The sequence below is a fragment of the Rosa rugosa genome, chromosome 4 (genome assembly GCF_958449725.1).
Source record: "Rosa rugosa chromosome 4, drRosRugo1.1, whole genome shotgun sequence".
Lineage (NCBI taxonomy): Eukaryota > Viridiplantae > Streptophyta > Magnoliopsida > Rosales > Rosaceae > Rosa > Rosa rugosa.
Genome location: NC_084823.1, coordinates 38,312,808 through 38,339,825, shown reverse-complemented (window position 1 = coordinate 38,339,825; position 27,018 = coordinate 38,312,808). Strand labels below are relative to the sequence as shown.

At 41.9% G+C, this 27,018-nt stretch overlaps 1 protein-coding gene across 6 annotated transcripts; it reads left to right on the top strand.

Moving 5' to 3' along the window:
* The first annotated feature begins 785 nt into the window (after positions 1 to 785).
* On the top strand, positions 786 to 26,020 carry LOC133746391 (putative casein kinase II subunit beta-4). 6 transcript variants are annotated; one of them, XM_062174568.1, is made up of 5 exons: positions 786 to 1,315; positions 2,695 to 2,913; positions 3,357 to 3,466; positions 3,559 to 3,721; positions 25,415 to 26,020. In XM_062174568.1, the coding sequence occupies exons 1-5, from the start codon at positions 1,066 to 1,068 to the stop codon at positions 25,543 to 25,545; spliced, it is 873 nt and encodes a 290-aa protein (XP_062030552.1). In that variant the 5' UTR covers positions 786 to 1,065; the 3' UTR covers positions 25,546 to 26,020. The 6 variants fall into 6 exon arrangements, with proteins under 6 accessions (XP_062030552.1, XP_062030550.1, XP_062030554.1 ...); XM_062174566.1 differs by having other exon boundaries at positions 3,559 to 3,724; XM_062174570.1 differs by lacking the exon at positions 25,415 to 26,020 and adding an exon at positions 4,512 to 4,558 and having other exon boundaries at positions 789 to 1,315; positions 3,559 to 3,724.
* Positions 26,021 to 27,018: the final 998 nt, after the last annotated feature.

The following is a 27,018-nucleotide window of genomic DNA, read 5'->3' as shown; positions in this document are numbered from 1 at the left end:
GAATTGATTAAAAAGTTGCGAAAAGAAATAGAATAAGTAGCATTCTGTCTAGTGGATCAAAAGCTTATCTGAATGAGACTTTACAATGGCTAATGGATATGATTCCATGAACAACTGAACAAGTATGTCTGATGGCAGATTGAAGATGGAATTCGACTCTATTTCTCGCCTTCTTGGGGTTTAGACTCTTCGTCCCTCCTATCTATTCGTGTTTTCTATCGACAATGCCGCGTCTAATCGCCATTTCGCCGTCCATCCCTCTCTAGTTTGGTATTGGTATACCTCGGTGGATTAAGTCTGCTGCCTCCCACCAGCTGCACTGAGCAAGTGTACTGCATCCCCAAAGCTACTTCCCAAAACGCATAGCAGCATATGCTTTCCTTGCCTCCTTCAGCACGTGACAAAATGATGGTGAGTGGACCCCACATTGGAGGGTCAGAAGAGAGAGAGAGGGAATGTCAACCCAGTTTCTTCCCAGAGCAGCTATTCCCATTTCGGTACCATCGCATTCCCCAAATTCCTTTTCTCCTTCAATTTTTCTCATTTAATTGATTAATCAATTTCAGAGCTTCCTGTATAATAAATCTTACTTGGTTAAAAATCTTCCATAAACAGCGAAAATATCTCTGGCGACATCTCACCCTCCTCACCTGGGCCCCCACCTGACGATCACTCCAATCCGCCACGTGTCCCCCCGCAGAATCTAAAAACGACCACACACGACGCGCTAGATCTCTCCACCCGCATCGTAATAAACCAGAAACCCATTGTCGTTCGCGCCCAAATTACCAACCTGCCCCTCCCTATATAACCTTAAAGGCCCCCTCTCCGATCTCTCTCCGTCCCCCACTGTTTGTTCTCTCTCTCTCTCTCTCCTAGAGTAGCTGAACCAAACCCGCCAATATGAGCTAGCGATCCGAAGCCGAGAAAGCCCTAGCCCTGCGTCTTCCCTTTGCCCTAGGGCTTTGTGATTCCCGATTTCGTTTAATTTGCTGTGGGGTTTCGATTCGAGGCATGTTGGGGTGAGAGTATTAGGGGGAATCGGAGAAGAAGAAGGAAGAAGAGATGTATAGAGAGCGAGGGTCGGGTGGGTCGAAGATGACGGAGGTGGGGGCGGTTGATCGGAAGCGGATCAACGACGCCTTGGACAAGCAGCTGGAGCGATCGTCGCCGTCGACTTCTAGGGCTGCAATCAACGGCAAGGATGGCAGCAGTAATAAGCCTCTTATCATGGGGGGTAAGGGTTTGATATCTGATCATCGTAGAGACTCTCGCTCTGCCTCTGCTTCTCTATCCAAAACCAATTGCTCTGATGGTTTGACATTTTCTTTCTTTTTTCCCTATGTCCTATTCAATTTCTTACAATTTGGGCATATTTCCTTTGCTCAAAGATTTTTTTTTTTTCAAAAATCGTGTTTTTGTTCCCCAAAATTTGCTTTTAGATAAAGTTTTCGGATGGGGATGCATCTGGGGAGAGGATATTTTGATACATATAGTGCACATTGTGATGTCAGCTGGGTTTGTGTTTATACTTTAGTTATCTGATGGTCCTATATTTAACAATGCATGGATTGTAAAGAGTATTCTTTTTATTTCGATGTAAAATGTTAGCGTGTTCATAAGGATGAGTACAAAGTTTTGATAGACAGACTCACAGACAGCTTGTGTCTATACTTTCAATTTTATCTGATGGTGCTGCATGTAGTAATTTGTGTATAGTGCATGGATTTTGAAAGTCATTGAAACATGTAGTGGTTGTTATAGGGATGAATGCAAATTTTCTTATATAGTTTTGCTGTTTTAACTTTGCAAGGCTCTGTTCAGCTTGCTTTCTGTAGAAAAGTCATTACATAACTCAGTTGTCTTTTTGTTCTTTCCGTCATTTCCTTCACATGATTTTATTTTTCATTAAACAACTAGGTCTAGAATTCAGAGGTTAATGAGTGGTTTTTTCAGTCTTGGTTAAATTCACTAAGAAACAACTAGAAACAATTTTGCGTTTTCTTTTAATATCTTAGAATTAGAAAGCATTTCTTTTTCAATTTTCTAGTCTTTGCAAGAGTTGATGATATGGCTTCTATAGCGAGTAATACCCTACAGCATTATGTTAGTAACATTTGATAAAATCAAACTGCTATGTCTTTTGATCTGGTGTTTAGTTTCGGTCTAGATGAAGAAAGCATTGTTCTTGAAGTTTCGAACGTGTTTCTTTTAATTAAGAGCAGTGTCCCATTACAATAGAGAGCAACTTACTTATTGAACTTCATTCTCTTACAAGTGATTCTTTGCAAACTGTTGTGTCTGCCTACATATACTAAACAGCTTAAGATTAGTCTGCATTTACTTTGTATCTACATACTATTATATTTCGTTTGAGAATAATATGTATATACTGTTTTTAAGACAAATGGAGAAGACACTATTAAGTAAGAAAGGGTGATTATTTGTTTTCTACTATTTTATACTCAGGAGGAGATCATTTTTTTTTTACTTTGAACAATCATATACTGACTTCTTTACAGAGGACACAGGGAACTTCATTCTTCTGCAAGAAAAAGATATATGTGCACTTTATTTATTCATCTAATGTTCTTATTGATCTACCTTTTTTTTTTTTCTTTGCTGGTTTGGTTATTGATAGAAATAGATTACTAGTTCCATAATGAACTAATGGTGTATTTATATTGATTGTAGAGGAATCTGAAACAGATAGTGAAGAGTCAGATGTTAGTGGATCAGATGGGGATGACACGTCTTGGATATCTTGGTTTTGCAATTTGAGAGGAAATGAGTTTTTTTGTGAAGTTGATGATGATTATATACAAGATGATTTCAACCTTTGTGGGCTAAGCAGCCAAGTTCCATATTATGATTATGCACTTGATTTGATCTTGGATGTTGAGTCTTCACATGGTAAGCTTATCTTCGGTGTAATCAGCATTGTGCATCTTCAGTTTAATCATTATTGTGATTTATAGCTATAGCAGCATATGGTAGAACCTGTAGAACGAGGGAAATAGGTGTGTCGCACATCACTTGCCTATACCCATAGCTGGCCTTAGTTGGTTGGATGGAGGATGATATAATAGATTCAAGACCAACTTCAAGTTCTCGAAAGCTTCTTTGGGTTTTTCAGCTCAATTTGAATAATTCAAGCCCATTAGTTGGAGCTGAGATTGGTTTTAGCTATAGCAATCATGAAATTGTATTTTGAAACTTTTTGGATCCTAGTATTTATCTTGGGTGAGACTCGTTATTATGGCAAACTTTTACGTTCACGTAGAATGACCAAATGTTAATCTCTCCCATTTGGTTTACCTTTCTGATGAATACTTTGCATTGTTTGATATGTGCAGGTGATATGTTTACTGAAGAACAAAATGAATTAATTGAATCAGCAGCAGAGATGCTCTATGGTCTGATTCATGTACGATATATTTTGACCAGCAAAGGCATGGCTGCCATGGTGAGTTTCTTTCTTCATTGTCTTTTCTCAATTTGATGCTTTCTCAACTGTTACATATGGGCACTTCTAGAATTGTGCTATTGGATGTACAGCTAGACAAATACAAGAACTATGATTTCGGGAGATGTCCAAGAGTGTACTGCTGTGGACAACCCTGCCTCCCAGTTGGCCAATCAGACATTCCACGGTCAAGCACTGTAAAAATATACTGCCCCAAGTGTGAAGATATCTACTACCCTCGATCGAAGTATCAAGGTAGTATCCTTTGTATTTATAATTCTGCATTTGAAACTGCTGCCTGCATTTAAGCAGCTGGTATGGCAAGATGCTGCTTACAAAATACTTTTATACTGCTGCATTTTTTTGTTCTGGTTACCATCCATAGTCTGTTAGGCTAGGCTGCAAGGTTTTTCTTTTTACCCTTGGTCTCCTGTTTTAATTTGGACCTGGGGTGCATTTTAGTTTTTAGCTTGCACTTCTAGCAACTCCAAGTAGCCAAAAATTGATTGAAAGATTGCACTAAGTTGCCCCCCTTATTTAATGATTGGTGATCGAGGGCACCACTGGACCTAACCTACCATCATAGTCTGATAAGTAGGTTTTGTTGTTAAATAGATGTAGATTAAAACTGGACTTTCAGTTTCTTTTATATATATAATATTTTAAAAGGTAAATGAATGAACTTACTATTCTGGTCAAACTCATTTCATCTGTGCATGGATTTGTGGGTGATGGTCAGAGGACATGATTACTTTTGTGGCTAATTTACAAGCTTGGTTTTATTCTATTTGTAAGATTCGTCAGTTTTTTTTTCCTTTTAATAAAACTTTGTCAGTTGTTGCAGTAATATATTACTAAGACTGATGTGGTCATTTTCAATTTTTATATGGAAATTTGATTCTTGATTTTGTTAAAAGCATGAAACTTGATGCATATTTAGGTATTACCTTGCCTATACAATAACATGACATCTGCTTTATGATTATAACATCATTGGCTTTGACTCGTTTTCGGGGTCCAACACAATGCTCACTAGTTTTGCTAGCATTAATTCCTGAACTACTTAACTCTATTTAGACATTGACGGAGCTTATTTCGGAAGTACATTTCCTCACCTGTTCTTGATGACATACGGGCACCTGAAGCCACAGAAGCCATCACAGAGCTATGTTCCAAGAGTGTTTGGCTTCAAGCTTCACAAGCCATGATGCCGAATTTTCAAGCTTCAGCTGGGGTTCATACAAGACTTCCTTCCCTCTGTCAGAAATGAGCTTGAGGATTCAGGGCAGGGTTACTCGGATATAAATTTTTCCTTTCATATGTTCTCGATCCACTATAAATCAATTTGCAGCCATTCCAAGCTTCATTTTCCATTTTAGCTGCCTCTTGGTGAGCTTTTATAGAACTTATCCGGTTGGTTTTAGTATTAATAATTACTTTCTAGTGGTTTTCTGCCGACTTTTTTTCTTTTTCATTTTCATGTTAGCTCAGCTGGGATTATTGACATTTTGAGAATAGCCACCCCTCATCCCTATCTTATATTTTCAGAATGTTTTCTGTAGTCCCTTAATATTCTTGTGTAATGATTTTAGATTGATCTGTCAAGTCAGCTGTAGGTTGTATGCACTTAACGTTGGAATATATTGTCATATATACCATCTACAATTCTACGTTCAGATATTTGTAATGTCTCTTTTTTCTTGCTTTTTCATTGTTTAACCTATTGCTTTTGTAGAAATAGAATTCTGCTTATAGAAATCCTTGTACTGATGCCAAATTCAAAGTTAGAAATACAAAGGGTGTACTGTTAACTTAGCAAGTTTTTGCTGGTAGTCATTACTAAGTGTTTGCACATTAGGGCCAAAGGAAACGAGGTAAACACTAAACACACCCTAACAAGAAGAAAGAAAACTGCACTTGTTTTTCACCCAGATAGGTGGGACTGAAGCTCATTGTACTTTGTGGCAGTGTCATGCACTAGTAACCCATTCAGCTTTCCATAATTAAGTTCACCTTTGATTTTTATTGTCTGTACTCTATGCAAGTCCGAACTCCGAAGGTTTTAGTGTCATCGAAAAAAAAAAGTCCGAAGGTTTTAGTTTCTCCAAATTGGGTTCAAAATATTGAGATCAATGCGAAACCAAGTCGTAGGATGACCTTTAGGCTTATCAACCCCAAGGGCTACGCCTATGATAGCACCAATAGTGTTGGGTGCACAATTAAGGGAGAAGAGAAAACAAGAATTCAAAGATTAATCATCATATATTCTGCCAACTCTGGGCACTGTGATTACATAATATAGATGGTACCCCATCTGGACAAAAGGAGAAGACGACAACAACGGTACAGGACCACCGTTGTATACATCCAAGGTTAGCATTTGGGCCTAATGGGCCAATACAAAAGAGATTAGGAGTAAATATATGGGCTACTCCTAACAAGTCCTGCCCCCCTAAGAGGCAGACCGTCCTCGGTTGCCAAAATGAGGAAAGCGGGCCACAATATCCTGGGCCTCCTCCCACGTAGCGTCTTCTTTAGGCATCCCTTTCCACTGCACGAGCCATTGAGTGACAAACCGGCCTTTCTTCTTTGCAACCGCCATATCGAGAACCTGCTCAGGGGACCAGACGACCTCACCTTTGTCATCAAACTAAGGTAAGGTCTGAGAGCTCGGGGAAGAGTCACCGATGCGAAGTTTGAGCAGCGAGACGTGGAAGACCGGGTGGATCTTCGAAGATGCCGGAAGATCCAATTTGTATGCCACTTTGCCGATTCGATCAATCACCTTAAAGGGGCCATAAAATCTTGGGGCGAGCTTGTGTGATGGTCTCTTGATGAGGGAACGCTGCCGGTAAGGGTGGAGCTTGAGGAAGACCCATGCCCCGATTTCAATTTCACGCTCAGTCCGATTTTTGTCCGCCTGCTGTTTCATGCGATTCTGAGCCATGGTCATGTGATGTCGGAGAGATCGAAGTAGTTCATCGCGGCTACCCAGTGCGGTGTCCACTGCATGGACCGAGGTGGTGCCGGGGAGGTAGCTGTTGATGGAGGGTGGTGGCTTGCCGTACAGAGCTTGAAAAGGCGTCATCCGAATAGTGGAGTGGTAGGAGGTGTTGTACCACCACTCTGCCCAGTGAATCAAGGTGTGCCAGGAAGATGGCTTATCGGCGACGAAGCACCGGAGATAGTGCTCCAGGGATCTGTTCACCACCTCGGTTTGGCCGTCCGATTGGGGGTGGTAGGCCGAGCTTTTGCAGAGCTTAGTGCCTTGGATTTTGAAGAAGGCTTCCCAAAAGCGGCTGAGGAAGATCGGGTCACGATAAGAGACAATAGATTTGGGCATGCCGTGGAGCTTGAAAACTTCTCTGATGAAGATCTCTGCAATTTGGGCAGCGGTATAGGGGTGGGTGATTGGGATAAAATGACCGTATTTGGAGAGGCGGTCAACTACCACCAAGATGGCATTCATGCCTTGGGACGGAGGCAGACCATCGACAAAGTCCATCGATATGTCATAGAAGACTTCTTCCGGCACGGGGAGGGGTTGGAGAAGGCCTGGTGGTTTGAGTGCTTCATAATTTTGTCTTTGGCACTGATCACAGGCAGCAACAAAGGCCTTGACATCCCGACGAACGCCCGGCCATGCAAAATTACGGGATAGGCGAACCAATGTGCGGAGATACCCCGAGTGACCCGCCTCGAGTGACCCATGAAACTCTTGGAGAACTTTAGCTCGCCATTCGGTGGTCGGAGGTACAAACAACTTTCCCTTGTAAAGTAATTTCCCATTTAGCAGTGAGAACCCTTTCTTTCTTTGTTGGCCTTGGGTTAAGGCATGGGTGATTTGTTGGGCTTCGGGGTCTTTGAGACATGCTTGTTGGATGTGGTGCAAGCTGTCGAAAATCGGTGAAGAGACAGCTTGGATGGGGCAGAGTTCATGGCGGCGAGATAGCACGTCCGGAACAGTATTGAGGTGGCCGGCTCGGTACTCGATCCGATAGTCGTAGCCTAGAAGCTTGGATAGCCATTTGTGTTGTGAAGGAGTTGAAATTCTTTGATCGAGAAGATGTTTTAATGTCTGATGATCTGTGAGAATGGTGAATTGACTGCCAAGCAGGTAAGGTCTCCATTTATCCACTGCGTATAGCACAGCCAGCATCTCTTTGTCATAGACGGAGAGAGTTTGGTTTCTGGGTGAAAGGGTCTTGCTGAGATAAGCCACCGGATGTTTTTCTTGTGACAGGACTGCGCCGATGCCGAGGCCGCTAGCATCAGTCTCCACGGTGAAAGGCTTGGAAAAATCCGGCATGGCAAGGACAGGAGCAGTGATGACGGCGAGTTTGAGCAGTGTGAAGGCGTCGTCAGCCTCAGGGGTCCAGCGGAAATTGTCAGTTTTGAGCATGGCAGTAAGGGGTTGGGCTATAAGCCCAAACTGATGGACAAACCTCCTGTAATAGCCTGCGAGGCCCAAAAACCCACGAAGCCCTTTGATTGTTTGTGGTTTGGGCCAATCTTTGAGGCATTGGACCTTATCTGGGTCCACAGCTACTCCGTCACTAGAAATGACATGGCCCAAATAATGAACGGACTCTTGGGCAAAGGAACATTTCACTAACTTGACTTTCAATTGTGCCTGATGTAAAACCTTGAATACCTCTTCCAAGTGAATCATATGAGATGAAAAATCCGGGCTATACACTAGGATATCATCAAAGAAAACTAATACGAATTTACATAGGTAAGGCTTAAAAACATGATTCATCAAGGCTTGAAATGTAGAGGGGGCGTTAGAGAGCCCAAAAGGCATTACCATGAATTCGTAGTGACCTTCATGTGTGCGGAAGGCGGTCTTGTGAATGTCACCTTCACACATACGGATTTGATGATAGCCCGCACGGAGATCCAATTTGGAAAAGAATGTGGCGCCGTGTAGCTCATCAAGTACCTCATCGACAACCGGGATAGGAAAACGGTCTTTGATGGTGATGGCATTGAGCTCACGATAATCCACACAAAATCGCCAACTCCCTTCTTTCTTCCTTACCAAAAGAACCGGAGAAGAGAATGGGCTACGACTAGGTCGAATGAGCCCATTAGAGAGCATTTCCTTCACTTGACTCTCTAATTCCGTCTTTTGAGAATGTGGGTAACGGTATGGGCGCACATTAACCGGGCCAGTGTTGGGCCGAAGAGGAATGCGGTGGTCGATGGCCCGAATAGGTGGAAAACCCGTGGGTGTGGTGAATAAGGCCTCATAATTAGTGAGCAATTTTTGCACCTCTGGGCCGTGGGCTAAATTGGACGGCACATGAGGACCCGATTGAGTGGAGTGTGGGTCCAAAAGTTCTTGGGTCATAAGGGCCATAATGGAGCTTTGGTCCACGGACTGTTTCTGCGTCGTGATGCCCTGAAGAACCTGGCAGCGGCCATTAATCGTGAAAACCATCAGTTTGTCCATAAAATGCCATCCCACAAATCCAAGTGAGTCAAGCCACGGAGCTCCGAGGAGTAAGTCACACCCGGGAACCTGCAAAAGCATGAAGGAGGACTGAAAGTTGTAGCCTTGGATTGTGACAGGCACGTCGAAGGCTTGTTACGAGGTGGAGATTACTTCGCCGGTGGCGGCGGTGAAACGGAGTGGTGGAGCTGCACCCGTTTTGAGACCCAAACGAGAAGCCACGGTCGGGTTGATAAAGTTAATGGCTGACCCGCAATCCACGAACACCGCGACTGATTGCCCGTTAATGGTCCCAACAAATCGCATCATTTCGCTTATCGATGTATTGGTGATGGCATGGAGCGGTAATGGGTTGTCAGCGTCCGACGTGATGTCAGTTGCGGTAGCTTCCTTGATTTGCAGATCCTCCATTGGGGTTGGAGCCTCGAGAATGGCCAGAACGGGTCTTTTGCACACATGGGTTTTGGACCATATCTCGTCGCAATTGAAACAGAGACCTTTGAGTCTCCTTTCTCTCTGCTCATTGGAAGGTAAGTGTCGGAAAGGGACCATTGGGTTTTGTTTGGTAGTGGATGTGGAAGCATAGGGAACGATTTGGGTATTGGTGGGGTGAGTCGGGTTTTGGCCGGATGTGATGGTAGGGTGGGGTTGATTGTGGGATCTCGAGGAGTATGGCCAAGCTGATGTACGAGGCTGACGATAGCCACGGATGTCAGCAAGTTTGAGCTCGAAGCGACGAGCTAGGCGCTGGGCAGATGCGAGAGTACGAGGTTCAAGCGCAATCACATCATGTTGAATCTCCGGCTTGAGAGCGCCGAGGAAGATGGGTAGCAGCTGGGAATCCGACTAGTTTGAAGCTCTTGAAGACAGCTTGGTGAAGGAGATGATGAACTCATTCACCGAAGCGGTGTGTCGGAGTTGTGAAAGAGCGGTCTGGATGTCGGAGTCGTTGCCGGCGCCGTAGTGCTCCAAGAAGGCCGAAGCAAATTGGTTCCATGTTGCCATGGGATGTCGCTGCTCAAATGCATGCATCCACATGCAGGCCTCTGGCCCAAAATGTGAGGCCACGATAGAAATGTGTTCCGATACCGGAATTTGCTGTGTGCGAAGGTACCTTTCGGCCATCATGAGCCAGCCGAGTGCGTCTTCCCCTAGGAATCGGGGCAAATCAATCTTGGGGGGTCGAAAGTGGTTGTAAGCGTGGTGTTGGTGGTGGGTGTTGAGTCTGGGAAAGGTGTTAATGGTGGAATGGGGAGCCTGAAATTCCGGCAGGGATAGCTGAGATTGGGTGAGGTGTAACGGTGTGGAGGTTGAGGTTTGTGGAATTGATGTGAGTGTGGAGTAATGAAGAGGGGCAGAATTGTATGGTGGGGGTGGTGTTTGGGGAGAGGAAAGCAGAAATGTGGGTACCTGAGATGTTGAAGGGGTGGGAGGGACGGGTAAAGTAAGGCTCGGCCAGGATGAAATTGGAGCGGCAATAGTGCCGAAGGTGATGGCAGGTGAGCTGGGATTTGCTTGAGCTTGTGACTGTGGTGGTTGTCGGTGGACAATGGCTTGAACAATTGTGTTCTGTAATGCGGCCATTTGAGCTGAAATGTGATTTTGGAAGGAGTCGTGCTTTTGGTTCATGCGGTCCATGGAATGATGGAACTCGGCCTGCAGCAGCTCCAAGGAGTGGTGGAGTTCTTCCACATGGTCTGGTGTCACCTCGGCAGGTTGGTATGAGGATGAAGCAAGGAGATTGGTTTGTGGTGGTTCGGTTAAGGGTGGGACAAAGGCGGAGGTGGTAGGGGTGGTGGAGGGAGTGGAGGTCTGAACTATCCTCGCCGGAGCCATCCGGCTTTGATACCAGATGTTGGGTGCACAATTAAGGGAGAAGAGAAAACAAGAATTCAAAGATTAATCATCATATATTCTGCCAACTCTGGGCACTGTGATTACATAATATAGATGGTCATTTGGGCCTAATGGGCCAGTACAAAAGAGATTAGGAGTAATTATATGGGCTACTCCTAACAAATAGCCTCTCCAACCCTCTCGGACTTCATAACATGAGGTCTGTTCTTTAATCGGAACCAAATCCTAAGGCCTCGAAAAGGAGACTGTTGAAACACAATCCATAATTCTCCTAACCCACTCTACATGAAACCCCAGCTTCAACATCATAGCCTCCAAGAAACACCACTCCACCCGATCATATGCCTTTGCCATGTCCAATTTAATTGCCAATGCCCCACAATCACCAGTCTTTAACCTTTTGACCACATGAGTAACTTCAAAACCAATCATAACATTGTCCAGTATATTCCTGTAGGGAACAAAAGCTCCTTGAGTTGGAGAAATGAGTGATGGCAAAACCCACTTCAGCCGATTTGCAAAAGTTTTCGCAACCAATATGTAGATCACATTACAAAGACTTATTGGGCAGAAGTGAGAAACTAGGGAGGGAGACAGAACTTTGGGTATCAGAGCCAACAGTGTGTGATTGAAAAGCCTAATTGAGAGAAGACCATTCAAAACCTGCAAGCAGAGAGAAGTGACTTCATCCCCAACAACACTCCAGAAGCGTTGGTAAAACAAAACTGACATGCCATCTGCACCATGGGATTTTGAGGGAGCCATCTTGAATAGAGTGTTTTCCAATTCAGCACGGTCAAAAGGCTGTAGCAGACTCCGATTCTGAGCAGGTGTAACCATGGGTTGAATGTAATCCAAAACCCTCTCCATTCCAAACCCACCTGACTTAGTAAAGAGACAATCAAAATAATCACAGAAAAGTTCTCCAATAATATCTGAATTTGTTTGCCACACCCCTTGAGAATCAAATAAGCCATACACAGTGTTATTCCGCTGTCTACCTGAAGCTCGTTCATGAAAGTATCTAGTATTTCTGTCACCAAGTTGCAACCAGTCTGCTCGTGATCGTTGTCGCCATAATACCTCTTCCTTATCCTGTAACTCCATTAATTGTGTCTCTAACTCCGTAATGGAAGCCAAATGAGCGCTGGTATGAGACAGTGAATAAGCTCCTTCCAATCTGCGCCGAACTTGTCGTACTTGATGGGAAATATTACTGAAACCAACTGTCACACCCCGAATTCTGAATTTAAGTAATTCATATTCGAAGCATGAACCTCAAATACCCTGTTTATAATCTCAGAATTTTTTTCTCAAAATCAACTGCACATTACACCTCTCGATAATTACATAAACCAAATCCTCAAGCTACTTATTACAGTACACTCTCACCAAAACAAATTATAAAGCTCAAGAGAGCACAATTCTCCTCACAAAACAAATGCTATAAATCTAATACTAATACTCTAAACCGCACGATCACTGCCCTGATTCTCCTGTCCTGTAAGACTACCCGCTACACAATTTGAATAGTGTACCGGGAGTTGCAACAACACAAAACCCGGTGAGCTTTTGACAGCCCGTATGAGTAAACAAGAAAGAACTGTTTATTTATTCAATTATATTTATTATAACTCAAGTAAACAATCAACACACTCACAAGGTAACTCCAAAAATCACAGAAACATATAAGTATATTCTCGATGCTTTCTTTTAAAACTCAACATTTGACTGATCACAACCAACAAATATTGCAACATTAATATGTGAAATAACATTATAGCAAAGCATGCTTGATTCTCTTTTCACTAACACCTTCACATATTAACAATATATCACAAATAGATATTTGATCAAAATAATATAAGTACACTTTTCTTTTTAGTGAATTTTCGGATTAACTGGTAACAAATCATAAATACAAGTGCTAGGGTCCAACGTACTATACCCAAAGCACGAGTAAGCCAGGTTGACTGGTAACAAATCACAAATCCACGTACTAGGGTCCAACGTACTATACCCAAAGTACGGGAAAGCCGCAGCATACCAGGGTCCAACGTACTATACCCAAGTATGTATACTCAAAGTAAGCAACCTTCCTAAGAGTATAATAGTGCACTATCTGTAGGGACTAGGGCCCAAGGCTAACTTCCACATAACACCAAAACACGTTTACCAGTAATTCACTTAAGCACGGGGTAGTAGATAACACCCGACTTCACAATTGTACTTCTCAGACATAATCAAAATCACCAAAATACAATCTTTATGATTTATAGATCGTATATATGTATATGTACACCCACATAAAGAGACATATTATTTCAAGACAAATCTTTACTTCTTAAAATAATTTCCACATATTCACCATTGGGTATATAAAATAGCTTTCACACCACATGATCAACATTTCATTATTCAACAATTAAATGCGAGATTAATAGCTTGAATAATATCCAATTCATTCTCAATCATTTCATCACACCAATCACACGTCAACTAATATATATATTCCACGTAAATATATATATACGTAATCATCCGCTCAGGGATGACCACTAATACCAACTATAGTTCAAGCATAAAAACCGTGAAATTCATTTGTATAATAAAATCATTTTACTTACCTATGGACCGTAGTTGATCAAGTCCATATGATTTAAAACAAATATTTATTCCACAAATATTTTCACACAATTGCGACCAAAATAAAGTAATTAAATTTATTCAGTTCGTAATATGAACCACGTGAGATTTACTCACCTCTAATCCAGCTGCGTCTTCTTAACAGCTAAAACAACAATTTTCCCGAATTGTCCGCCCAATCAATCCGTCGATAACCTAATCCAATAATGATCTTAACTTAGCCAACAACTCATAAATGTAATTAAACGACGATCCAACGCTCAGATTCAAATTAAACGATGATCCAACGGTCGGATCTGAATTTAATGATGATCCAACGGTCGGATCCTCACGGATCGCCTTTAGGATCATCCTCCAAAATTATCACGAAGATCCAACGGTCAGACCTTCCTGAATCGCCTTTACTAACATCTCCACAAAATTATACGAAAATCCGACGGTCGGATTCTCACGAATCGCCTTCCGAATTACTATTTCTCAATTATACGAAGATCCAACGGTCGGATCTTCGCCCGTGACCTCACAAAGTCACCGGGACAGTCATACGATCAACATATTAAAATTTGAAGTAAAACCGATGGTCTGATCTTCGCAGATCGTAAACCGAAGATAAAACGTAAAAACCGTAAATAGTAACGTAAAAACGTAAATCCACTATTTATCAACTTTTTCTAACATGACCAAGTTATATATCAAAACGCTCGTATGGATGCATAGATCATCGCCTAGATAATGAAAACTCGAAATATGGTCTGATACGCCGCCACAAGCGGTGGTCAGTGGGCGGTCAACGCGGCGGTCAACGCCGGTCAACCACCTCCGATGGCAAAGTGACCAACTACAAACTGGTTCAAAATGAAAGGGTGATCGACTTCCATACCTGGAGCTAAGTCTGGTTTGGCCTAGATCGTCCTAGATCAAGCTTTGAAGTTGGATTAATCCGGAGCGTCTGATCTGATTCCAGATTGAATCAGAGCCGTCGAAAAAAGTCAAACCTTGATCAAGCGCTCTACACCCAAAATCGTCATGCAAGGCTTATATGGGGATGATCAGGGGGAGGAGGAGATCACGAAAATGGGGAGGATCGGCCCGTGCAACGCCGGCACGGCCAAGATCCGGTCGGGTCGAATGCTAGGCTCTGGGGGGCTTCGATCCACGTCTGGGGGCAGCGTCGATGCAAGGCGATGGCACCAGGAGACTGGACGGCTCACGGCGAAGCCAGGGATGGCCGGGTCGTGGCCGGAGAACGCCGGAGGAGGGAGATGGGTCCGGGTCGGGTCAGTCGGGTCAGCTGCGTAGGGAGGAGAGAGAACGGAGAGTTTCAGGGACCAAAATGCAATTTTGAGAAACTTTCGTCCTTCCGAAATAAATCAGATTTTCCACCTATTTATAGAAAAATCCCAATTTTTAAATATTCATAACTTATTCATACGAACTCCGAATATTGCGTTCCACATATGCACGCGATCGTATCGATGAGCTCTACCACTTTCATGAAGGAAGTTTTCCCAAATTCCGTACGTATTAAAAGTCAACTTTCTCGGCCCCCCTAAAAAAACGTTCGTTTTCGAAAATAAAATCGTTCGAACTAATTCCACAACTTCTCCAAGCTTCGTACTCGCTCCTACTATCGTGAAATCATTTCTAAAAATCCATGGAATTTAATTTGGATTTTCGGGGTATTACAGTCTACCCTCCTTAAAGGAATTTCGTCCCGAAATTTAATCGTGAGTCCATTTCTCCCGATTAAAGTTTTCAGAACACTAACCAAGCATCAACTTGATCACCACAATTCTTACTTCAACTACCACGCTTGACTATACTATCTCCAACTTTACCAATACTGTAGAAATCTACAGATACCATACCGTAGAAATATACAAAGCTACGGTTCTACGTATAAAAATACGTCCGTATACTGAGCGTATACAAGATCCAAAAATAAATGTAAGAGGCAAGGGTCGAACTCCCGACCTCGAACACAAAAGTTTTGCTCCCAACCACTGAAGCAAGAGCTGCTTCCAATAATATATGCTCACGTGTTATATTTATTATGTCATAAGCAACATAAATAAAATAAAAGGGGTGGCAAGGTTCGAAACCTTAACCTGCTGCACAAAGGCTTTGCCCCCCAACCACTGGAGCACAAGCTGCTCTCGATGATAACTATACCATTCCTTTTATTTAAACCAAGCTGTTTCAAATTGTTTCAACAATCCGGCCCAAAACACCCTAAACTGTTGCAGAAATCCGGCCCATGAATTTCATCCCAAAACTATTCAGAAATTTGGCCCATGGATTTCACCCAAAACTATTTCAGAAGTTCAGCCCATTGGGCCCCCACCCACAACTACAGTGAGGGCCTTGATCCGAGACAAGCCCACGTACGGCCCACCTGCCACGGCTTATCCCTTCCGTGATTTAAGGCAATCAGAATCACTTTCGGCTAAATCTGTCTGCCACAGCGCCTCGAAATTCGGCATGTCCCCTTACACGCTCAACACGCGCCAACAGCTTTTCCGGGTTTCGGGGCGACTTTAATCCAACGCGTGGATTCAAATTCTGAGATCGTTCATCCAACGGTGGAGATCTGCTCACCTTGTTCTATAAATAGGTGCATTCTGGAGACGCGACTGTTCACTCCAAAGGAAAAGAAATTTTCTTCAGAGTTTTAGCCATTCTCTCTCAATTCTCTTCTTCTATCCGATAAACTCAAATCTCTTCTTCCATCTGATAAACTCAAATCCCCAACACCAATTCATCAACTTCAATCCATCAAACAACAATCTCTTTCAAACACTCATCATCATCGTTCTTCAATTGTCACATTCTCTCAACCCTATCTTGTGCTTTATATAAACCTCATTTTGTCTCCTTCAGATTTTACTCGGTTTTGTCTAAGCGTGTAGTTTCAAATTTCTTCTCCTTCATCATGGTTCGAACCAAGGTTACCGCTCGCATGGGCGTCAATCAACGCCGCATTCTCTCTCTGGAAGAAGAAGGTCGTCAAGCGGCCACTCGCGCTGGCCTCACTCGTCCTGGGGACCATCGTCCTACACGTGAGCGTAGCCGCAGTCCCCCTCCTCTACCTCGACGCTCTCCTAGACTGCATCCTAGCGAGTCCTCTTCCTCCCGAGCTGCTCGTGCTCCTCTGCCTGTGGCCACCCTGGAGAGCTTGTCTGACTCGATTGATGCTCTGCGCTCCTCTCTCCGTGATGATATTATGGTGACGGATTGGCGAGTCACATGCATGATCGATTACATCTCTGACATGAACATCTCTTTGATTCGCTGTCACACCGCAATGGACAAGCTTGCTCAGGAAGTCAACAACATGCAGTGTCATCCTCCTGGGTTTCCTTGCAAGGACGTTGCTGCGTCACTCCACAAGGACACTCCTCCTGAGGCTGAAAACAGCAAAAGGGCTGCCACTCGCCCGCGCACCGCTCCTCATGTTCCTTGGGAAGATCTTGACTCAACCAGTAGTGACTCGCAGGACAGTGAAGAGGTCGATGATCAGATCACCAAACTCATGGAAGAGATTGCTGAGCTTTCCCAATCAAAGGGGAAGAAGCAAAAACAATTCATCTTCTAGTTATTGTATTTCTTTGTCTGCATTTTAACTTTCGTTGGACAATAACTTTATTTTGCTTCTGGTTTGTAATAAGACTGATTGAATGTGGTAGTCTTTTCTTTAAAAACAGACCAACAACGACACCATGGATCGGACCTTGGTCACCCATTGCTCTTTCAAAACCTTAGCCAATTATGCTGCACACATCTTTCATAATTGGCATCCTCCTATGAAGAGCTTAGAGTATTAACTCTATTGCCCCAGCACTAATTAAAGTGGTAAAAGACTCATCCTAAAATTAATAAGATTGAATGTATGTTGATACTTTTCCAAAATCACAACAAACACTCAAATAATTTCGAACACAACAAGGTAGTATTGCACACACAAACAAAGTTATAAAAGATTCATTTGTGAAACAATAAAAGATGCATCATGCAACGTACTACATAGAACAACACTTTTTCAAAAGAAGTCACACGCAAAAGTCTACTATAGACATCAAGCACAGCCTGTCACAACACACCAAGGAATTAGGTTCTCCCGTATCACACTTCTCTTTAGTAAGAAAAGTCTTAAGGCTAATAAGGCACCTTTATTCCTCACACCTTGCTAAAATTAGCATCCATTTGTCTCATAATCTCTCACACTCCTATCATATTGAGTTGTAAGATCAATTCCCTTTCCAACTACTCCTAACTCCTAAATCCTCAACATTTTTCACCATTTCAACCTAAGAATAGAATTCATCACATCAACCACTAATGGAACAGGCAGCTCAACCTCTAATGCCTACACCTCATCCTCAATTGTCTCCATAGAAAGATCACGTTCCTACACCAGACTAGGCCTCTACCAAAGGGTCTACTTCAATCCTTAGTTATGCTTCCCAATTTGTCCATTACTTCGGAAGCATAGCAAAAATTGTTTAAAACTTGTATAACACTCAAACATAGCATCAGTCAATACAAGTACCTAATAACCAATATACTAACACACCAAGGGTATTTCATAACTCCTAATACGACCAAACGTCCTAGATGACTTCTAACACTCTCACATACCAATGACTTGACCAATACTGAAGAGCACAAGATGGGGATCCGCTGCAGACGGGCCATCACTCGGAAAGTATTGACAAATCATTAAGTATGCACCTCACGCTCTGATACCAATCTGTCACACCCCGAATTCTGAATTTAAGTAATTCATATTCGAAGCATGAACCTCAAATACCCTGTTTATAATCTCAGAATTTTTTTCTCAAAATCAACTGCACATTACACCTCTCGATAATTACATAAACCAAATCCTCAAGCTACTTATTACAGTACACTCTCACCAAAACAAATTATAAAGCTCAAGAGAGCACAATTCTCCTCACAAAACAAATGCTATAAATCTAATACTAATACTCTAAACCGCACGATCACTGCCCTGATTCTCCTGTCCTGTAAGACTACCCGCTACACAATTTGAATAGTGTACCGGGAGTTGCAACAACACAAAACCCGGTGAGCTTTTGACAGCCCGTATGAGTAAACAAGAAAGAACTGTTTATTTATTCAATTATATTTATTATAACTCAAGTAAACAATCAACACACTCACAAGGTAACTCCAAAAATCACAGAAACATATAAGTATATTCTCGATGCTTTCTTTTAAAACTCAACATTTGACTGATCACAACCAACAAATATTGCAACATTAATATGTGAAATAACATTATAGCAAAGCATGCTTGATTCTCTTTTCACTAACACCTTCACATATTAACAATATATCACAAATAGATATTTGATCAAAATAATATAAGTACACTTTTCTTTTTAGTGAATTTTCGGATTAACTGGTAACAAATCATAAATACAAGTGCTAGGGTCCAACGTACTATACCCAAAGCACGAGTAAGCCAGGTTGACTGGTAACAAATCACAAATCCACGTACTAGGGTCCAACGTACTATACCCAAAGTACGGGAAAGCCGCAGCATACCAGGGTCCAACGTACTATACCCAAGTATGTATACTCAAAGTAAGCAACCTTCCTAAGAGTATAATAGTGCACTATCTGTAGGGACTAGGGCCCAAGGCTAACTTCCACATAACACCAAAACACGTTTACCAGTAATTCACTTAAGCACGGGGTAGTAGATAACACCCGACTTCACAATTGTACTTCTCAGACATAATCAAAATCACCAAAATACAATCTTTATGATTTATAGATCGTATATATGTATATGTACACCCACATAAAGAGACATATTATTTCAAGACAAATCTTTACTTCTTAAAATAATTTCCACATATTCACCATTGGGTATATAAAATAGCTTTCACACCACATGATCAACATTTCATTATTCAACAATTAAATGCGAGATTAATAGCTTGAATAATATCCAATTCATTCTCAATCATTTCATCACACCAATCACACGTCAACTAATATATATATTCCACGTAAATATATATATACGTAATCATCCGCTCAGGGATGACCACTAATACCAACTATAGTTCAAGCATAAAAACCGTGAAATTCATTTGTATAATAAAATCATTTTACTTACCTATGGACCGTAGTTGATCAAGTCCATATGATTTAAAACAAATATTTATTCCACAAATATTTTCACACAATTGCGACCAAAATAAAGTAATTAAATTTATTCAGTTCGTAATATGAACCACGTGAGATTTACTCACCTCTAATCCAGCTGCGTCTTCTTAACAGCTAAAACAACAATTTTCCCGAATTGTCCGCCCAATCAATCCGTCGATAACCTAATCCAATAATGATCTTAACTTAGCCAACAACTCATAAATGTAATTAAACGACGATCCAACGCTCAGATTCAAATTAAACGATGATCCAACGGTCGGATCTGAATTTAATGATGATCCAACGGTCGGATCCTCACGGATCGCCTTTAGGATCATCCTCCAAAATTATCACGAAGATCCAACGGTCAGACCTTCCTGAATCGCCTTTACTAACATCTCCACAAAATTATACGAAAATCCGACGGTCGGATTCTCACGAATCGCCTTCCGAATTACTATTTCTCAATTATACGAAGATCCAACGGTCGGATCTTCGCCCGTGACCTCACAAAGTCACCGGGACAGTCATACGATCAACATATTAAAATTTGAAGTAAAACCGATGGTCTGATCTTCGCAGATCGTAAACCGAAGATAAAACGTAAAAACCGTAAATAGTAACGTAAAAACGTAAATCCACTATTTATCAACTTTTTCTAACATGACCAAGTTATATATCAAAACGCTCGTATGGATGCATAGATCATCGCCTAGATAATGAAAACTCGAAATATGGTCTGATACGCCGCCACAAGCGGTGGTCAGTGGGCGGTCAACGCGGCGGTCAACGCCGGTCAACCACCTCCGATGGCAAAGTGACCAACTACAAACTGGTTCAAAATGAAAGGGTGATCGACTTCCATACCTGGAGCTAAGTCTGGTTTGGCCTAGATCGTCCTAGATCAAGCTTTGAAGTTGGATTAATCCGGAGCGTCTGATCTGATTCCAGATTGAATCAGAGCCGTCGAAAAAAGTCAAACCTTGATCAAGCGCTCTACACCCAAAATCGTCATGCAAGGCTTATATGGGGATGATCAGGGGGAGGAGGAGATCACGAAAATGGGGAGGATCGGCCCGTGCAACGCCGGCACGGCCAAGATCCGGTCGGGTCGAATGCTAGGCTCTGGGGGGCTTCGATCCACGTCTGGGGGCAGCGTCGATGCAAGGCGATGGCACCAGGAGACTGGACGGCTCACGGCGAAGCCAGGGATGGCCGGGTCGTGGCCGGAGAACGCCGGAGGAGGGAGATGGGTCCGGGTCGGGTCAGTCGGGTCAGCTGCGTAGGGAGGAGAGAGAACGGAGAGTTTCAGGGACCAAAATGCAATTTTGAGAAACTTTCGTCCTTCCGAAATAAATCAGATTTTCCACCTATTTATAGAAAAATCCCAATTTTTAAATATTCATAACTTATTCATACGAACTCCGAATATTGCGTTCCACATATGCACGCGATCGTATCGATGAGCTCTACCACTTTCATGAAGGAAGTTTTCCCAAATTCCGTACGTATAAAAAGTCAACTTTCTCGGCCCCCCTAAAAAAACGTTCGTTTTCGAAAATAAAATCGTTCGAACTAATTCCACAACTTCTCCAAGCTTCGTACTCGCTCCTACTATCGTGAAATCATTTCTAAAAATCCATGGAATTTAATTTGGATTTTCGGGGTATTACACCAACTCTACTCCATTGGGTCAGGGCAACAGCACATGAGGATAAACAGTCCTGTGTAGGCAATCCTGCAGCAGTAGAAGCATCCCAACTGTCCTTGATGACTTGAGAACACACCGAATCAGATAACCATATTTCTTCAAAATGAAACCGTCTCTTCCTTCTCATTCTGGAAGCAACCCACTGGAGATCAGTTTGCAGTGTAAAAAGCAGAGGTTTATGGTCTGAAACTTTACTGACCAAATGTGTGCAAGAGATGTGAGGGAAGATAGCCATCAATTCAAGATTTGCAACTCCACGATCAAGCCTCTCCTCTACCAAATCATCCCCCTCTCTCTTGTTAGACCAAGTAAATGGATAACCCTCAAAAGGCACAGAATTGAGATCATAGTCTTCTAGCACCCCCCCTGAACCGTAACATTTGACCCATAGGCCTTTGATTTCCATAATTAAGTTCACCTTTGATTTTTATTGTCTGTACTCTGTGCAAGTCCGAAGGTTTTAGTGTCATCGAAAAAAAAAAAGTCCGAAGGTTTTAGTTCTCCAAGTTGGGTTCAAAATATTGAGATCAATGCGAAACCTTGCCAATTGCGTCGTAGGATGACCTTTAGGCTTATCAACCGCAAGGACTAAGCCTATGATAGCACCAATAGCCTCTCCAATCCTCTCGGACTTCATAACATGAGGTCTGTTCTTTAATCGGAACCAAATCCTAAGGCCTCGTTTGAATTGAGGACTTGGGAAAAGAAATTTATTCTTTTCTTATGTTTGGTGTGCACAAGGAAAGGAACAATTTCCTTTAAGAAAGGAAAATATGGGGGAAGGTGGTGCCTCCCATCATTCATTTTCCCTTCTACTTTCCCGCATTAATTACATAATATAGTTACATATCCTTGTTGAAAATTATAATTGACAATTTTATTCAAAAAATTTATGAAATTTGTATAATTCTATATTTTAATACATGAGGATATAAATGGAATCTTAATATGATTTAGCTTACTTTCATTGCACAAACCAAACATTAAGATTGAAACACATATTTTTTTGTTGATTTCTCAACGTTTTCAAACAGCGGAAAGGAAAACAAACTTCCCACTACTCCTTTCTTATAGGAAATACAAAAGAATTGATTTTCTTTCCGCGAACCAAACGAGGTCTAGAGGTTTGCAAAGAAACCGTGGTAGGACCTGAATGTCCGTCCAGAAGATGAATCTTTTTATATAGTATTAGATAAATAAATAATTCGTACATGTGATGATATTCACTCATTTTTCTCTTAAAAATACAAAAGAATTGATTTTCTTATAGGAAATACAAAAGAATTGATTTTCTTTCCGCGAACCAAACGAGGTCTAGAGGTTTGCAAAGAAACCGTGGTAGGACCTGAATGTCCGTCCAGAAGATGAATCTTTTTATATAGTATTAGATAAATAAATAATTCGTACATGTGATGATATTCACTCATTTTTCTCTTAAAAATACTGTTCACACTTCATACTTTTTTTTTTAAGTTACAAAAAGTTTGGAGAGAGAAAAACATCATACACCTGTGCGCTACGGAAGACCTACAACATTGACCTCAAATGACTGACGTGGAGTTTTTTTTTTATGGAAATGACTGACGTGGAGTTATGAATTTCCACAAAAGATTTACAGATTAACCAACGCAGAACTATTGGCATAAGTAGGCCCATAACAATTGAACCAACCCACGTTGGTACTCTTTTTTTGTATCTTTGTTGAAGGTAAAAATGAAGTGTAGTAGTGTTTTAAAAAAAATGGAGTGTTAATAAGCCGGATGCACTCCATTTTAATTCGCTGGGTTTTCATTTTCCCCGTTGAAAACCCACGTGTCAATCCGGTGCGCTGCGCTTTCCATTTCCGGTCGGAGCTCATATAAATCGTTCAGTCTCAGGGTTTTAACAGAGCAGAGCCAGAGAGGTCGAAACCCTAAACCATGGCCGCTTCATCTCCTACCTCCTCCTCCTCCTCCTACCCCGAAACCCTAGACGTCCTCCTCTCATCCATATGCAATCTCATACCCACCCGCCTCGAATCCACCAACTACTTCATCTGGTCTCGTCGCATGACCATCATCTTCAACGCCCACGGCCTCCGCGGCTACGTCGACGGCACCATCAAGACCCCCGACAAATTCGCCCTCAACGCCCAAGGCGAGCCCACCGCGCAGCTCACCTCCGACTTCAAGCTCTGGCGCCGCTACGACGCCGGAGTCAAGGTCGTCATCAACGCCACGCTGTCCTCGTCGGCGCTGCCGCACATCATCGGCTCCGACACGGCCAGGGACCTGTGGCTGACGCTGGAGCGGCGGTTCACGTCGATGTCGAATTTCAATATCTTGAAGTACAGGTCTGATCTGCAGACGATTACGAAGGGAGGCGACTCGGTGAATGTGTATTGGGGGAGGATTGGTGAGATTAGGATGAAGCTGGCCGGGTTTTCGGTGATGGTGGACGACGCGGAGATGATTGGTCATGCTCTGAGGGGGTTGCCGGAGGAGTATGAGGCGTTTCGGAACTCGATTACGGCGAGGAATGAGCCGCTGCTGTGGAATGAGTTTTATGTGCTGTTGCTGGCCGAGGAGGCTTCTATTTTGGCCGGGAATCAGTGACAGAGAGTTTTCGCTTCAGATTTCGGAATGGTAATGAGCTCTGCTTGTAAGTGTGAATGTTTGAATGTCTCATTTCGTTTTGTTTAGGTGGTAGTTGAATGGTGATAGTGGATCCAGTAGGTGTGTTTTGTTGATGATCAGTGAAGAAATACTGGGTTATATCCTTTCGGTTAATAAATTTGATGTTTATATCTTCTTTATTCATGCCGATTAGCCATTATTTGCGTGCATCTATGAGTTATACTACGTTTTTTTCGGTGATTTTGACATATACTAGTGTGTTGACTGTTGACTACTTGACTGATCAATTTATGGTCTCCCGGTTGGATGATCAACTTTCTTTGTTAAGCCAGTGTGTGTACAATTGAAGTGATGCTTGAGGGTAAAAATAATTACACATTTACAGTTGAATCATAAGATGAAATGAGGGAGAAATATTCTTTCCTTTGGGTATAGGCTTTCTCAACTGTTACATATGGGCGCTTCTAGAATTGTGTTATTGGATGTACAGCTAGACAAATACAAGAACTATGATTTCGGGAGATGTCCAAGAGTGTACTGCTGTAGACAACCCTGCCTCCCAGTTGGCCAATCAGACATCCCATTGTCAAGCACTGTAAAAATATACTGCCCCCATGTGTGAAGATATCTACTACCCTCGATCGAAGTATCAAGGTTTGTATTTATAATTCTGCATTTGAAACTGCTGGCTGCATATAAGCAGCTGGTATGGCAAGATGCTGCTTACAAAATACTTTTTATACTGCTGCTTTTTTTGTTCTGGTTACCATCCCGTAGTTCTGTTAGGCTAGGCTATAAGGTTTTTCTTTTTACCCTTGGTCTCCTGTTTTAATTTGGACCTGGGGTGCATTTTAGTTTTTAACTTGCACTACTAGCAACTCCAAGTAGCCAAAAATTGATTGAAACATTGTACTAAGTTGCCCCCCTTAGTTAATGATTGGTGATTGAGGGCACCACTGGACCTAACCTAACATCATACAGTCTGATAAGTAGGTTTTGTTGTTAAATAGATGTAGGTTGAAACTGGACTTTCAGTTTCTTTCATTTATATTTATTATATATTTATATATATATAGAAGGTAAATGAAAGAACTTACACTTTTCGTCAAACTCATTTCATCTGTGCATGGATTTGTGGGTGATGTTTAAAGGACATGAGTACTTTTGTGGCTAATTTAAAAGCTTGGTTTTATTTTATCTGTAAGCTTTATTTTTTCTTGAATAAACCTTTGTCAGTTGTTGCAGTAATATATTACTAAGATTGATGTAGTCATTTTCAATTTTTATATGGAAATTTGATTCTTGATTTTGTTAAAAGCGTGAAACTTGATGCATATTTAGGTAGTACCTTGCCTATACAATATCATGACATCTGCTTTATGATTATAACATCATTGGCTTTGACTCGTTTTCAGGGTCGGACACAATGCTCACTAGTTTTGCTAGCATTAATTCCTGAACTACTTAACTCTATTTAGACATTGACGGAGCCTATTTCGGAAGTACATTTCCTCACCTGTTCTTGATGACATACGGGCACTTGAAGCCGCAGAAGCCATCACAGAGCTATGTTCCAAGAGTGTTTGGCTTCAAGCTTCACAAGCCATGATGCCGAATTTTCAAGCTTGAGCTGGGGTTCATACAAGACTTCCTTCCTTCTGTGTCAGAAATGCTCTTGAGGATTCAGGGCAGGGTTACTCGGATGTAAATTTTAACTTTCTCGATCCACTATAAATCAATTTGCAGCCATTCCAAGCTTCATTTACCATTTTAGCTGCCTGTTGGTGAGCTTTTATAGAACTTATCTGGGTGGTTTTAGTATTAATAATTACTTTCTAGTGGTTTTCTGCCGACTTTTTTTTTTTTCCTTCCCTTTCATTTTCATGTTAGCTCAGCTGGGATTATTGACACTTTGAGAATAGCCACCCCTCATCCCCATCTTATATTTTCAGAATGTATTCTGTAGTCCCTTAATATTCTTGTCTAATGATTTTGGTTTGATCTGTCAAGTCAGCTGTAGGTTTTATGCACTTAATGTTGGAATATATTGTCATATATACCATCTACAATTCTACGTGCTGATATTTTCAATGTCTCTCTCTTTTCTTTCATTTTCATTGTTTAACCTATAGCTTCTGTAAAAATAGAATTCTGCTTTCAAAAATCCTTGTACTGAAGCCAAATTCAAAATTAGAAATACAAAGGGTGTACTGTCAACTTGGTAAATTTTTGCTTGGATTTGCATGCTGTTCCAGAGGACATGAGACGGGTTAAGTTAGTGTTTGCAAATTAGGGCCCAAAGAAATAAGGTAGACACTCCGTAACAAGAAGAAAGAAAGCTGCACTTGATTGGGACCGGAACTCATTACACTTGGCGCCATCGTAATGCACTACTAACCCAAATCAGCTTTCCATAACCAAGTACATCAAAGAAGGTTCTTGGTTTTCAAATTGGGTTCAAAATATCGAGATCAATGCGAAACCTCGCCAATTGCGTCGACCTTTAGGCTTATCAACCCCAAGCACAACGCCTATAATAGCACCAATAACCTCTCCAACAGTCCAACCCTCTCGGACTTCATAATATGAGGCCGGTTCTTCAATTGGAACCATTCCAAGGGTTTGCAACAGAACCGAACCGTGATAGGACTTAAATGACTGTCGTATGGGCAGAAGAAGAATCCATTTCGATATAATTAGATAAATAAATAATTCTTATAGATGATGACATTCACACTAATTTTTCTCTTAAAAATTCTGTTCACACTCTCTTTTGTATATTCCACTATGAAGAGAGAATGACCCGAGGGGCTTGGTTTAGTGAAAAACCTGACTAGGCTTGCAAGTTGGGTGAATGTGAGCTGGATACTCAAAGAGATCAAGCGTTCGATCATCTGCTTATGAAAAACACCTCATGGTGAGAGTTTTATCCAAATCAGGTCCCGGCTCGTAGTGGTAACACACTTTGCAATTATTTCTGTAATTAAAAAAAAAAAAAAAAAACTATGAAGAGAGAATGAAGTGTGAGTAATATTTAAAAAAAATCGAGTGTTAATAGTGTTTTGGCTACCAAATTCGGATG

What these genes read in the sequence shown, in the direction of transcription:
- LOC133746391 (XM_062174566.1), top strand. Translation starts at nt 1,066, where the DNA reads ATGTATAGAGAGCGAGGGTCGGGTGGGTCGAAGATGACGGAGGTGGGG. An exon ending in GGATGTTGAGTCTTCACATG is followed by an intron (nt 2,914 to 3,356) that starts GTAAGCTTATCT and finishes TGATATGTGCAG; the next exon opens with GTGATATGTTTACTGAAGAA. An exon ending in TCGATCGAAGTATCAAGGTA is followed by an intron (nt 3,725 to 25,414) that starts GTATCCTTTGTA and finishes AACTCTATTTAG; the next exon opens with ACATTGACGGAGCCTATTTC.